The following is a 15409-nucleotide window of genomic DNA, read 5'->3' on the forward strand; positions in this document are numbered from 1 at the left end:
ATAAAGGATAGGATGCCTGAGAGAAGCCCCCAGATAATTTCCGTATTTTTAAGTAGCTGATTTGTTAATTTTCACTAAATTACAGCTTTTTAAATACCAGAGGTTAATAGTTAATAGCCCTGACAAACTGCTTCTGCAAAATATTTATATAATAGAAATAGTTAAAATAGTTTTCTTCCCAGTGGAGAAAATTAACATAAGCCAAAAGTTTGAAACTACTGTTTTATTATTTTAAATATAAATGGTCACACTGCATTACCTAAAGAAGTTTAAATGTTCTGATTAGAATATGGAAACAATTAAAAAAAAGTGTCTTTTCAGGAACAGAAACCTTACTCTTTTCTTGTTCAACTCTGACTTGCTTCCATTACGTAAAGAAGTGTTTCTGAGTATTAGTATTTACTTTCCTTGAATTCTTTGGTTTGTAATTGATAATATTTGTATATTCTAGATTTTAAATCTCCTATTCAGTGATTACACTTTCTTTTGCTTTGAATTAAAAATAGGCAATTAATGTTTCTCTGGCTTCCACAATTCTTCAGATACATTTTTTAATGGACCTCAGGTGTACAGAAATGGATTCATCGTAAGCCTTGATTTATGACGTGCTCTCATCGTTGGTCCATGCATGACCCATGTTGATTTATTTTTTTAGTATTTAGTTCCTTTTTACTTTCTTCAAATGAGAATATTGACCACTTTTAAGACCTTGCTTTGTAATTTGATGATTTATTTTCTTTGAAATTCTAGAAAATTGTTTCTCCATTTCAGCTCAAACTTGCTGCTAAAGCTTCTAAATCTGAAAAGGAAATGGACCCTGAATATGAAGAGAAAATGGTAAATATATTCTTGGGTAGGATAGTGAATACCATAGTTGATTGTTATAGAAGAGATGTGAAAGATTAAAAAATACATGTGTACATATAATGAATACACAATCGTAGATTTTAGAATTGGAAAGAAATTTAATATATAATCCATCATAATAGATTTTTGTTGAGTAAGTGAATCTCCTTATTTTCACATGATGAAATAAAAGATCAGAGAAACTGTATGGGTTAATTGGGACCAGAAGCCACATCTCTTCATTTTGTTCAGTGTTCTTTATATCCCATAGTAAGGTGTTTTGTGCTAGAAATGTTTTATCCACTAAGTGAAAATATCAGTAGCAATATCAGTATGGCTGAAAGAAAGCAGGTCACAAAGCCAGACTTATGTTTTTTTTGTCTGTCTCTCCTTGCTTTGGATATACGAATGAATGCTATACATTATGAAACTTGCAATATGGTAATGTTTTCTTGAGGGAAGGATATTTGCCCAGTGCATGAAAATATTACATGTTTAAGTAGCGTAACCTTAGTTATGCCCACCTATTGCTTTGCTACACATTTAATTATTTTTTTGTCACCAAAATCCATATTTTAGCTTTAATTTAACTAGATTTTTATGTCTTGGGATTTTTCATGACCAGTGCATTTGGTTAATTCAAAAAAGAAATTACCAGGCAGTTGGAACTGAGTTTTTGTTGTTGTTGAGGGGTTATCTCCGCAGTAATATTTGTAAAAATAAGTAGAGATGAAGTACATTTTTTGGTTGTTCATTGTGATTTTACAAAACTCCATTCCTTAATGTTTAAGGCCACATCTAATGTAGACAGTTAATGTTTTAACAACTCTAAAAACAACATTCCAGTGAGGATAACATAATATGGAAAGGTTTGGGCCTCCTTCCAGCTACTGGTCTGAATATATCTGTCTAATTCTTGTATTTATGCTAATGAACTCTTGTAAGTTTCTGGTGTTATTAATTATACATCCTTAATTAGCAATCAAATGTCCTCTACCCTGTGGTCAGAAAATGACTGGGAATCAAAAAAAAACTTCATTGTTTCCTAACCTGATGTATATACATCTTTTGATTTTTTAAGATTTTTATAGAGAAAGAAGTTTTACTGCATTTATATGGTATAATTATGACCTTTTACAATTTATTGAGAAATTATATATCAATTTTCAGTTAATATATATTAACTATTTCACGTGTGTGTGTGTGTGTGTGTGTGTGTGTGTGTGTTGTGTTTGTATTTTCCTCCAAATGCTCACTTTGGGGAGAAACTGTATATACTGTTAGCATAAAATGTGATTTTTCAGATCACTGTAATTGATGAGAGAAATGTTTGTTACATTATTGTATTGTGACATCGAAAATACATTGAGGCAAGATGATACTGTATTCTAAGATTTCAATTATTTCTAGATGCAGCTTGAAAATTCTTGAGTTTAGTTTATGGTATATATACATATATATATATATATATATGTATATCACAGTTAATTTATATTTCTATATTTGGGGTACATTATATATTATGATACTTAATTTTGTTAACTGTTTAGGAAAAGAAAGTCATTGTGGTTTGGAAAATGGATTTACTTTTTGACTCCGACTCTTTAAGCAGGGTACTTCTTATGGAGGCATTAAGTCTGGCAGATGACTTGGCTTCTATTCAAACTATCTGAAAATACTATTTTCAAATTCTGCTACCTACTAGTTGTGGAAGCTTGAGCAATTTATTTACTCTCTGCATCTCAATTTTATCATCAGTAAAATGGAGATAATACTAGGACCTGTCTCATAGGTTTATTAAGAGAATTAAATGGGATAGTATGTTTAAAGCTTAGAACGTAGTACAGATTAAGTACAATATACTCGTGTTTGTTTAGTAACTTTGAATTAATAAAAAGGAAAATCATTGCTTTTAATTTTGTTTTGTAAATTAGAAAGCAGACCGAGCAAAGAGATTTGAATTTTTACTGAAGCAGACAGAACTTTTTGCACATTTCATTCAACCTTCAGCACAGAAATCTCCAACATCTCCTCTGAACATGAAATTGGGACGTCCTCAAATAAAGAAGGATGACAAGCAGAGCTTAATTTCTGCTGGAGAGTATGTTGGCATCTCTCTACTTTCTTCCTTCTTTCCTTTCCTTTCTTCCTCCTATCCCCCCTTCTCCCTCCCCTCATACACTTCTCTCTTCATTTATTCTAATTGTCAGTGCAAATATGTTTTGTAGGTAGTAATGCATTTTTTTCTCACTAGCAGTCAATCGGTAAAAATGTAGGCTGGTTTTACCAACTTCTAAGCAAGACCTTAAATAACTCATTTTTTTTTCATAAAATATATTAGCAATGTATACTGACTTAATCGACACCTTAGCATTTGGGTTGAATATGGAGGTGTTTCTTTCTTCATCTCAGCTACCGCCACAGACGCACGGAACAAGAAGAAGATGAAGAGCTACTCTCAGAGAGTCGTAAAACATCTAATATGTGTGTTAGATTTGAGGTGTCACCTTCATGTAAGTACTTTATCATGTTGGTGTTTTTCTTTTCAATTTGGTTTTAGAAAAATTTTACTTGATTGTATTAATGAAAGTATGAGATGTTATTGATTATTTTTTTTTCAGATGTGAAAGGGGGACCACTGAGAGATTATCAGATTCGAGGACTGAACTGGTTGATTTCTTTGTATGAAAATGGAGTCAATGGTATTTTGGCCGATGAAATGGTAAGTAGTTGGTAGTCAAAAATGCATTCTCATTTATCAATTTTTATGTAAATTTGAAAACCAGAGCTGAACTACCCCCTTGAGGCCTGGGGAATAATTGCTTTATTTAGTTATTATGATGTAAAAGGCATTTGTAAAGTCTAGAATTGTTTCTTTAAGTAACCTCTAGAATATACACTTTTACTGGCCGCAAAATTCTTATTGAGTTTTCCTTAAATCGTATTAAAAAAAATCTTGTACTTTTGTTTTTATTTGCATTTTGGCTTCTAGGAAGCTCAGACACAAAATGAATATCCAAATGGAGCATCTGTGTAACTTTCAATGGTCTGCTCATTGTGTCCTTTGTGCCTTTTCCTATTATTTGCCTTCTAGTCTTACTTTCCTTGGAACCTCTTCATTTCTATTTTACCATTAATTTATGTTTCATGTTTTCGTTGTAGGCCACCTGAAACATGTTTTCATTTTTGGCTACCTGAAATAGTTTTGGGAATGAGGCAGGATATATAAACCAAACACTAAATGAATGAATAAATCAAACAATAAAGATGAATGCAGGCATGAATAAATGTAAATGCCCCTATGTGTGAGAAGTCATAAAGTGCATAGATAGACAAAAGAACAAAACAGTAAAGAGCAAAGTTGAGTTTGGGCAGTTGAGTACCAGGTGGGGGTCAGGAAGTAAGCCAGTGATACATAAATAAAAATATCAGAGAAAAAAAGCCATTTAAGATGATAATTCAACAGATCCAGGTAGTATACGAAGGCCTAGATTGGTATTTTAAGACCAAATAAATATGATGGGAGAGGTGGGGGAAGTTCTAGATTTTTACGACCCACTGATATTCATATTTATGTGACTCCTCTTGGCTGCAGCCTGTCTAAACATGAAAGATCTAAAGATCCTTCATATTGAATTTATGCTGACACCAGATATGATTTAATTACTGACAAAGGGAAAGATACTTTAAGGAGTATAGAAAATTTGGGGGAAAAATCAAGAAAAAAATTAAAAGTAAGTTGTAATTCTGCTACTTAGAAATAACCACAGTTAACATTTGGGCATATTTCTTTTTAACCTTTTTCCTTCAGATGTATTTATTTTGCATAGTTGAGATAATATTGTATATATAGTTAGGTATTCTGATTTCTTCACATTCATATTTTCCACATACTTAAAACATTTTTGTAAAAATAATTGTTACTGCATAATAATTAATCTTAAGGAAGTACTGTTATTTTATTTATCTCCTCCCTTATTGCTGGTCATTTGGATTGGTTGATGTATTGTGTTTGTGTGTGTGTGTGTGTGTGTACACATAGGTATATACATGTATATATGTATACACACATATATAGTATATATAGTGTATATGTAGTGTGTATTGGTTGATATCTATGTCTATATTTATAGTATGTGTGGTACATAATAATGTTGTTATAAGAACTCTTGTAATTTAGTTATCCCGTACCTCTCAGACTATTTCCATTGAAAAAATATTCCTAGAAGTAGAATTACTTGGTGAAGGAGTAAACATTTTAAGCTTTTGATGCATAAGCTTTTAATGCATAGCATTCATAAAACCCATCTCATTAAGTGAAATGTCAGATAGGATAAACCCTATAAAAGTAGCTTTAAGTTTAGGTTTATGAAAGAAAATACATACTTTGCATTGGGATAAAGCCAGAAACTATTTTAAAAGGCATAGGACATTATTCCCTTACCCATGAGTTAGTGCTGGGTTCATATGTATTAAATATATTATTTTAAAAAGTCCACTGGACTCTAATCTCTAATGTCCTTTCGGGCTGCAAAGTTCTTTTATGTTTTGTTGTTTTGTGGTTCCTTAGGTCTTCAGTGGTGTGAGATACACATGTACAGCCATATGTCCCTTGAGTCTGAATATTTCATGCCTGGGCTATAGTAATGTTGGGGACAATGGGAAAGAAAGACTGGTGTCTGAGTAGGTTGGTACATGAAATGAGTTTTTGTGAAATACTCACTCAAAATTCATAATTTTGCAACTAGTAGAAAAAATTATATAGCAGATAACTTGCTTCTTTAGGAGTAAAAGTCTAAATAGAAAGTTGCTATGTTGAGCAACTTTCTAACTGCAAGTTCTTGGTTTCCTTTCTTTTCTCTTCTCTTCTCTTCTCTTCTCTTCTCTTCTCTTCTCTTCTCTTCTCTTCTCTTCTCTTTCTTTCTGATAACAGTAAGTATTGAATAGGAATGGTTATTCACTTTAAAAAAGCAAAATCTTTTTAAATTTTTCCCTATGTGAGATAGTTGGCAAATATCTTTTGTAATGTTGCTCCTAACAAAATGTTTCATTAAATAATAATAAAAAAAATTATGAATTTTTTTTTCCTTGTAATGATAATGCAGGGTCTTGGTAAGACTTTACAAACAATTGCTTTGCTTGGTTACCTGAAACATTACCGAAACATTCCTGGACCTCACATGGTTTTAGTTCCAAAGTCTACTTTACACAACTGGATGAATGAATTTAAACGATGGGTCCCATCTCTCCGTGTTATTTGTTTCGTCGGAGACAAGGATGCGAGAGTAAGTGAGAAACAGGTTTTAAAAGGCAATCAAGAATAACATAATTTCTGTGTTAAGTTGGATACTATTGCCATAAAAGTCATTTAATTAAGTTGACTACTGCTGCTAAATAACACTTAAGTTGACAGTATGTTAGGCTTTGTTGTAAGTGCTTTTTATGTATTTCATTATCACAACACTCCTGTGTGGTAGATGTGTTACCTATTAATAAACAGACAATCCATTATTTTTATTAGCATTTACTTTTTTTTAAGATAAGCACACTTTTAATTTATTTTTATTATTTTTTTTTTATTGGGGAATATTGGGGAACAGTATGTTTCTCCAGGGCTCATTAGCTCCAAGTTGTTGTTCTGTTGTCCTTCAATCTAGTTGTGGAGGGCGCAGCTCAGCTGTAAGTCCCGTTGTTGTTTTCAATCTTTAGTTGCAGGGGCGCAGCCCACCATCCCATGTGGGAATTGAACCAGCAACCTTGATGTTGAGAGCTCTCCCTAATCAACTGAGCCATCTGGCTGCCTCTCCTGAAGCTCAGCTCGTTGTCTTCAATCTAGTTGTGGAGGGCACAGCTCACTGGTCTATGTGGGAATCGAACCAGCAACAATGTTGTTCAGAGCTCACGCTCTAACCAGCTGAGCCATCTGGCCGCCCTTGCATTTACTTTTAACTAGCTCATTAACCAAAGCATTTTTGAGTTGAACTTTTAAGTGACTTTTTATTTAAAAACTTACTTTATTGACAGTGTATCTTATTAGTGACTCTATCATTTGTACTATTTTGACACCAGACATGTGTAAATTTGCAAGACTTAAAATATTTTATGTTGAAGGTTTTGACTTTTGACTTTGACTTGTATACGTGCACACACATGTGCATACACACATGAATGGAACCTTTTCTATTTGTACAGAGAGCCTTTTGTTTGTGTTTATGCATAGGCAACAGCTTTCAGCTTTGGTCTTTGAATAGAAAAATATGTGTTTGCATATCTTCTTAGATAATATTAGAAACTCTGGGCTCTTATTTAAATTAGCCATTTGTCAATCTGTAGGCTACAATTATTTTAGGACCATAGAATTAATTTAAAAATAAATATGCAAAAATACCAAAATGAATAATTAGCTTAGAAAGCATGTTATTAAACTTTGTCTTTATTTTGCCTCCAGAGAGCATGGTTTACAGTATAAAGATTTATTCTATTTTACATATTTAGGTAGTTTATCAAAATATATCCTCAAAAGAATGGCAGCATGATGAATTCTGTAATTTTATTTTTATCATTTTGCTTGAAGAAAAATTACTTAAATGTATTTTAATTTAACATATGAATAATTTAAACATTGGAATATTGAGCTCATAAATTTAGAATTACTAGCTTGGTTCTGCCCTATGCCTAATATTTCCCAGTAGCAGATTAATCACTTAGAATTCTTTCTGATCACTACTATTATTTAATGTAATGCCACTCCTTACAAAACTTTGTATTTCTAAAATACTGACTTTTGCTGAAATGATTTCTTGAAGATCATAAGCAAAAGAAATACCTAGGTTTGTGTTTTCATTATGTCTCAGTAAAAATATGTCAGTGGTTTTCAACTATATTGAATCCAAGGGTTTTATGAAGTATATAAGTATTTCATGACTTTTAAAGAGAGTGGATGTATTTAATTTGTTACTACCCTATCTTTACCCCACGGGAGGTTGGGATTCTTCTGGTAACTTCAAAAGGTTCTTATTTGAAAGCCAGCCTCCAAAATCAGTGTTTTTCAAATTGCCACTTGTTAGCAGGTTGGGAATTAATCTTAGTGATTGGTGACAACAATTTTTTAAAACACTGAAATAGAAGAGAATAAGAAATAGAGTGTTTTATACATAGTAATGATGCATATTGCTTCCTTCTGTATATATACACTTGAACCTGTATGTGTATACTGGATTGCAACCTAAAAATTATTAATTACATAACGAGTATTCCATATTTAACACCTAGACATTGATGTTGGTTTGCATAGAGAAAATCCAGACTATTATGTATACATTTGAAGCTTGGTACCTCATGGGATGGATATATTGGGTCTTTCTGGTTTCCTGGCCTTCTGTAAACATTTTATGAGGTCAGTATTTAGTAATGAAAAATTGATATGATCTACAATAGGTATTTAAATTGAGTTGGGAAATTGTTAGAGATATTCCTGATCCTGTCTGATGCTAATGTAGTCTTGAAGTATATAGAGTTGTGACCCCTTCCCTTTTCCATTGCAGAGGCATCGAAGATCATGGACATGGAAATAGGAGATCTCGTTTTAGTTCTGGCTTTGTTACTGACTGTGTGATATTGCATGAATCTTGAAAGGCCTTAATTTTGTCACCTAGAAAATGAGAGCTTTTGGATTATGTGATCTTTAGTGTTCTGTCAAGATATTTAAATCTATCAAGTGCTTCACAAATTTCAAAGCATAGCTAATTTAAATTTAAAAATATGCATACATTCCATGAACCTGTAAGAGGAATCATTCAACTGAGTGTTTCACAAAATCAAACATGGATACAATGATTGCAGGACCGAATGGGGTCTGGCACCCTGGATCTCTTTATTTTGTCTCCAATCCCTAATGTCTTATTTTTTAAATATGACCACTTCCCAGTGCAACTGAGATCTCTACAAAGGCTGTTTTTTCTGTCCTCTACATCCGTTCAGGCAACCTTTTTATACATAGTGGGCACTCAGTGAATATTTATTGAAAGAGTTCAGTGTTTTGGTGCATAACTATGAATTTAGGAAGTATCGACTTTTCAGTGAACAGTTAATTTTATTTATGCACTGTAATTTCAGATTTATAATACTCATCAGCCCCTTCTCAAATACAGGTTTTGCTGCTCCCTGTTAACTTCTGTGGTTTTATTTTGACCCATAACATCTGGAATTCAGTTTATACAAGTTAAAAATGCTCTCAGTCAACTTGGCTACCGTGTTGGCCACTGTCTGCAAAGATTTAAAAATAGTTTTAAATAGTCTCACGGTTTTAAATAGAATCCTGTGCTAAATAGAGCCAATCCCCTTTATGAAATCACATTCATAGCCTCGTAACAACATCAGCAAGTTCACCAAAAAATGAGCAGGCTTTTATGACCCTTTAACAAGGAATATGACTTGAATCAACTAGAAACTAAGGAACATCCAAGAGATTGCAAAAGGTTGGACTCACTCATGCATATTGAGTTCCTTCCATTTGTTGAAACTATATCATGTTGGTACTGCTTGGATCTTGGCAAAAATACGGTATTCAGAAAGCAGTTACTTTGCCCATGTCCTTTCGGACCCCTTGTGGTCTGAAGAGAGAGCCTAGTAATTTAGTAATCTTCTGGTGATATGAACTTCTCCAGTTCATTTAATATGCTGTACTCATTTAAGGGAAGCCTTTGCTTCTCTTTTGTTAATGAATATATTAGCATGTCATCCTGATAATTGACCACCAAGGTATTCTTTTGGGCCCTAGTTTTCCCATCATTAAAATGGATGAGATCAGATGATTCCCAGGGTCTCTTAGAATTCTTAATTCTTCTCTTGATGCTTTAAATGTGTGATCATCTTGTCGCCATACTCTAATATAAGGAACTTTATTTTGCATTAGGCTGCTTTTATTCGTGATGAAATGATGCCAGGAGAGTGGGATGTTTGTGTTACTTCTTATGAGATGATAATTAAAGAAAAATCTGTATTTAAAAAGTTTCATTGGCGATACCTAGTTATTGATGAGGCTCACAGAATAAAGAATGAAAAATCTAAGGTAAGCCAGTTCTCAATATCTTTATTAAAATTTTCTTTTTTAACTGTTACATCTGTTTATGTCTCTGTATTTAAAAAAAAACAAAAAAAAACTAATGGATGATTGTGATTTTATTCATGGCATGTGAATAAAAATCAGTTTTTAAAATGGTTTTAAAGTGTAAATTAATGATTATAAAACACATGAAAATTGAGCATAATTTTTAATGTAATGAAAATTAGGTGTTCATTTGCTATACCTTTTATAGCCTAACTCTGTTATACTACAGTATTTTAACGTTTTGGTAATATTTGGTGTGCAAATGTCATTTGCATTTATTTTTTATTGAGAAGCTACCTTATGTGTATTCATATGGATTAGAAAAATTCATTTCCTGGAATTATCTGACTTGTGTGAATTAGAGTGTGGTGTTAACATTGAAAAATATCAATATTTCTTGCCATTCAACTCCATCAACAGTAGGAAAAGCATCAATTATTATGATGAACCTCTCTTTGGATCACTGGGCTACTTTGGGAGAAACAGGGACAGAACTGGAGCAAAACCACCAGGTGGATCATACTAATTTCAAATTGGAACTAATACCTGATAAGAAGGACGCATGTTAGAGAATAATTGTTTATTTAAGAGAATTATAAAAATGTGCATTTTATTGATTAGATTACTGTTCTTTTATACATTGTGTGCTTTCATTTTTGTGGTAGTATGTTTAGAAAGTTGTAAGTTATCAGGGAAAATAGGCTTAACTCTGGTGCTTAAAAATTGTGGCCAGGCCAAGTTAGAACTTGGCTAAGTATGTAGATGAACATGATTGACAGGGTGAAGGAGATATTATTGTGTAAATTCACTAGAGTGAATTCCATGGAGCTCTGACTGTTTCTGTGGACCCAAAATGGAAAAAAAATATTTTTTTGAAGTGGGGGAAGGGTCTCAGGTATGACTATGATCTGCATATTTGTAAGTGTAGAAATGCCTAGAATATATTGTTCAGTTGTGCTTTACTGTGGCAAGGTCACCTGAACTAGGACATTTTTCCATAGAAAATTAATTTTCAAGTTTTGTTTTATTCAAAAAATGTTTTGGTTGGATAAAGAACTGAATGTTGAGTATTCTAATAAATAAAACAATGTTAAAATTTAACTATTATTTTTCTAGCTTTCAGAGATTGTTCGTGAATTCAAGTCAACTAACCGCTTGCTCCTTACTGGAACACCTTTGCAGAATAACCTGCATGAACTGTGGGCATTACTCAACTTTTTATTGCCTGATGTCTTTAATTCTGCAGATGTAAGTTTAAGTCATATATTTTAAGTGTAATTTTTCTATGTTGACATATTTTTTCAAAGTATAGAATGTAAATTGAAATTTATAGTTCTTTTTCATTTGTAATTTCTTATCTGTGTGTTTTGGTTTTCTCAGAAAAGAGCTCTTAAGTACAAATTTTTTCACATAGAGATATTTAGAGAAATCATGTTTCTTTTCTTTGAGATCATCTTGCCTGTTAAACTTTGCCTATATCACACTGCTACAACTTATGAGATAGGCTGAGTTCATAGTAGTATGAGGTCTGACCATTAAGTTCAAGAATTCATCCTAAGGGCCGGCCATTATATATAAATTACTGGCAGCCCAGGGTTGTTTTAATACCCTCTAAAATAACCTGAATCACCTGGGGTAAAACCAAATATAGCTGGATGGTTTGCCTCACTAAAAAATACTAAAAGATACAAGAGGGGCCGACCCGGTGGCTCAGGTGGTTAGAGCTCCATGCTCCTAACTCTGAAGGCTGCCGGTTTGATTCCCACATGGGCCAGTGGGCTCTCAACCACAAGGTGGCGGGTTCAACTCCTCGAGTCCCGCAAGGGATGGTGGGCAGCGCCCCCTGCAACTAAGATTGAACAGGGCACCTTGAGCTGAGCTGCCACTGAGCTCCCGGATGGCTCAGTTGGTTGGAGTTGGTGGTCCTCTTAACCACAAGGTTGCTGGTTCGACTCCTGCAAGGAATGGTGGCCTGTGTCCCCTGCAACTAGAAACAGCAACTGGACCTGGAGCTGAGCTGCGTCCTCCACAACTAAGACTGAAAGGACAACTTGAAGCTGAACGGCACCCTCCACAACTAAGATTGAAAGGACAACTTGACTTGGAATAAAGGCCTAGAAGTACACACTCTTCCCCAATGAAGTCCTGTTCCTCTTCCCCAATAAAATAAAAAAAAGAATTCATCCTAGAAAAAGTGCTATATACCTCACTGCTGACTATCACTACAGTCACCTTCGAAGTACTCCCCTTGGGAAGCTATGCACTGATGCCAGTGCCTAGTCCACCCTTCAAAGCAGTTTTGGAACTCTTTCTCTGGAATGGCCATCAGAGCTATCATCGTATTATCCCTGATGTCCTGAATGTCATCACAATGTCTTCCTTTCAATATTTACTTTATCTTTGGTAAAGAAAGAAGTCATTGGGGGACAGATCAGGTAAGTAGGGAGGGTGTTCCAATAGAGATACTTGTTTAATGGCTAAAAACTCCCTCACAGACAGTGCGCTATGAGCTGGTGCATTGTCGTGATGCAAGAGCCATGAATTGTTGTTGAAAAGTTCAGGTTGTCTAACTTTCACACAGCCTTTTCAGCACTTCCAGATAGTAAACTTGGTTAACTGTTTGTCCACTTGGTACAAATTCATAATTAATAATCCCTCTGATATAAAAAAAATTACCCACATCGTTGCAACAAATTCACGAACTTAATTGTCAGACCTCATACATTGACAATTTTCTTTTAATTAAGTTGGAAGGGCTTTTTGCATCCTGGTTTGGCAGGTGGAGTCTTTAAAATGGTCTTTGATTGTCGTAGGCATTAACATTTGGTGATTATTGAGCTCATAATGTGTGGTTTGAAAATAACATATTTTGTTAATGTATGTTGTATATTGGTTTTTATCATTAACACAAGGTTGTGAATTGAATGATTTAAAGACTTTGGAGCTTGATTTTCCTCATTACTGATATTAATTGACAATGAAAAGTACTAAGTTCAGCTACCCAATTTTTGGATACCTTATCTTTTGATTGTTTTTATTAACATTTTCATTAGTATTTTGTCTTCGATTCTATATTATTACTCCTACTGGATATAATGCTACTATGGTATGGGGAAACCTAACAAAAGTGTTTTAAGGAAAAACTGCTGATGGAGTCCTGTATAATGGGGTTCAAATTTTGTTAACTGCTCCAGTATTTTATTTATTTTCAGAAGTAAATATTGGCCATCACAGTTAACGTATTTTTGCAAGTGCATTTAAAATGAATTATTGCTATATTAGTTATATAAGAATTTATAGAATATTGAGTTTTTTTAAAAAACACACACACACACAAAACTGCACTTACTACAGAATTTTCACCCCCACAGGACTTTGATTCTTGGTTTGACACTAAAAATTGTCTTGGTGATCAAAAACTTGTGGAAAGACTTCACGCAGTAAGTAATAGCAGATAAGAAAATTTAGTAGTTAAATACATATAACCAAGACAAGAAAAAAACTGCCGTAGAATCTGTTTGAACTTGTGGGTTTGCCTCTTGGCTCAGTCTCACTGCTTCTCCCTTAGTCTTTCTGACAGCCTCTTTGGGAAACAAACTGCATTATATCCTTAGCCTCTCTGTGGAATAGCTTTTTAGCTTTGGCTCTCCCCCCATGGATAATGTGGTCCTCTGTAGTAGAGGCTGTTCATGCTCCCATACCCCACACGTCCTCAAATTTGCATCAGTATTCTCCTAGTTCCCCAATGCCAATCTAAGCCACTGCTTCTCCACTGTCATGTACAGAACTCTTCCTTTGAGGCTCAAGTTAGCTCGCAGGTCCACCCTCCACCAGTTCTCTTGTCTGTCATCTACTTATAAGGTGTGACTTACTCACGTTTATTGAACACCAATTTTCCATTCTTTGATAACTTCTGTTTACTTCATGTTACTTCTTTTGTAGTTATTCTGTTACTTTACGGACACCTCCAGTCCCTGGACCCCAGCTTTTTCTCCCCATCCATCAACCTATTTCTGTTGTTAGTTTTTTCTGTACCCAGCAATGAGCCCGTTTTCTATCACTTGAACACTTTTTGGCCAATACTCCCAAACTTCCTTGCTCTCTTGACCTGCCATTTCTGTCCTGAAAGCCCTACACTGTAATAATGTAACTGTCTCTGTTCTCTGGGTTTGGATTCTGTTTTTACCACTTACTAGCAGAGTGACCTGCTCTGTACGGGGCTGCTCGACACTGATAAAGAAGATTATACAGCTGTACAGGTTGGAACTACAATTTCATGTTCCCTAATGTATGCTCGGATTTGATGGTGCTACTGTCCCTTCAGCATGGCCTTCTACAGCATTTTTCCCCATTTTCTATAATAGCTATTTGTTACCTTTTCCAGTCTCCCCAAGATTTCTATACCAGGTATTCTGTTCCCTCCTTTCTCAGCAAGTAACATTATTCCTCTCTCAAAGAGAAAATAGAAGTCAGTAGGGTAGGAACTCCTTCAAGGATATCCATCTTCAAAGGGTATCTGCATGTGTGTTAACTTCTGTCTGAGTGGAAGAAGTATTCTTTCTATGGACAATGGCTAATTCTTCCAATGTGAATCAAGGAGCTCATCTCTTCTTGTTTCCTTATAGACCTTTCCCCATGATTGATCCTTTTAATTGACTGAATTTTCTACTTCTCTCTTCCCATGTAGGTTTTTTCCCTCAACATGTAAACATGCTCAGTTATCTCCCTTACTAAATCCAAACCCACATCCATATCCAACCACTCTCACACATACAAAGCAGCACCCTCTGAGTAAAATGTCCCTCTTTAGCTGTGATTCTGTTTTATTTCCCCTTGATAGCTAAGCTTCTTGAAAGAGTAGTTTATCCTCTCCATCCCTATTACCTAATATATTCACTCATTTTTTATGTGTACCTCAAAATTTTTTAAAAATATGTCTTAGTGGGCTTTGTGAGGAAGTGGATATAGATGCATGTCTGCTATTTTTCTGTCTGCTATTTTAAATGAGAATCTCAAGACTTTTTTACAAATTAAAAAATAAAAACAAAAATGTATTGTCTGCCTCTACGTCTCTCTCCATACCCTGGCAAAATACAAGCTTCACGTGGCGGAAACCTGTCTGTTTTCCACCACATTGTGCCCTGTGTGCCTGGTCCAGAGTAACTGCTCATTAAACATTTATTGACTTGAATCCCCAACTGTCATCATGCTGTTAATATTTGTTCAGAGTTAAACAGAACAAGTCAGGAAATAAATTACCTTAAGTAATGGGGAATTTATTGTAAGAATGCAGAAGAGGAGTAGAAGACAAATCTTTCAAGAATCTAGTCACCAAAGTTGTAGTACAGTGGGGTGTCAGATGTCAGGAACCTGGTCAGCTCTGGGGACTGGTTATTCTGTCTCTAGTGGATTCTCTTCACTGTTAGATCCATTGACCACTAGCTTCTGTCCATT

General features: G+C 34.4%; 1 protein-coding gene across 8 annotated transcripts in view; it reads left to right on the forward strand.

Moving 5' to 3' along the window:
* The first annotated feature begins 754 nt into the window (after positions 1 to 754).
* SMARCA1 (SNF2 related chromatin remodeling ATPase 1) overlaps positions 755 to 15409 on the forward strand; it is a 99548-nt gene continuing 84893 nt past the window's right edge. For 5 of the 8 annotated variants that reach the window (XM_081041958.1, XM_081041962.1, XM_081041959.1 and 2 more), the window contains exons 1-8: positions 776 to 837; positions 2781 to 2947; positions 3259 to 3359; positions 3468 to 3568; positions 5952 to 6131; positions 9761 to 9916; positions 11072 to 11203; positions 13327 to 13395. In XM_081041958.1, the coding sequence (XP_080898084.1) occupies positions 811 to 837; positions 2781 to 2947; positions 3259 to 3359; positions 3468 to 3568; positions 5952 to 6131; positions 9761 to 9916; positions 11072 to 11203; positions 13327 to 13395 (933 nt within the window). In that variant the 5' untranslated portion in view covers positions 776 to 810. Of the gene's footprint in view, positions 838 to 2780; positions 2948 to 3258; positions 3360 to 3467; positions 3569 to 5951; positions 6132 to 9760; positions 9917 to 11071; positions 11204 to 13326; positions 13396 to 15409 lie in introns of all 8 variants that reach the window. The other 3 variants (XM_081041960.1, XM_081041964.1, XM_081041957.1) reach the window with 2 other exon arrangements.

The sequence above is a fragment of the Rhinolophus hipposideros genome (assembly GCF_964194185.1).
Source record: "Rhinolophus hipposideros genome assembly, chromosome: X".
NCBI lineage: Eukaryota > Metazoa > Chordata > Mammalia > Chiroptera > Rhinolophidae > Rhinolophus > Rhinolophus hipposideros.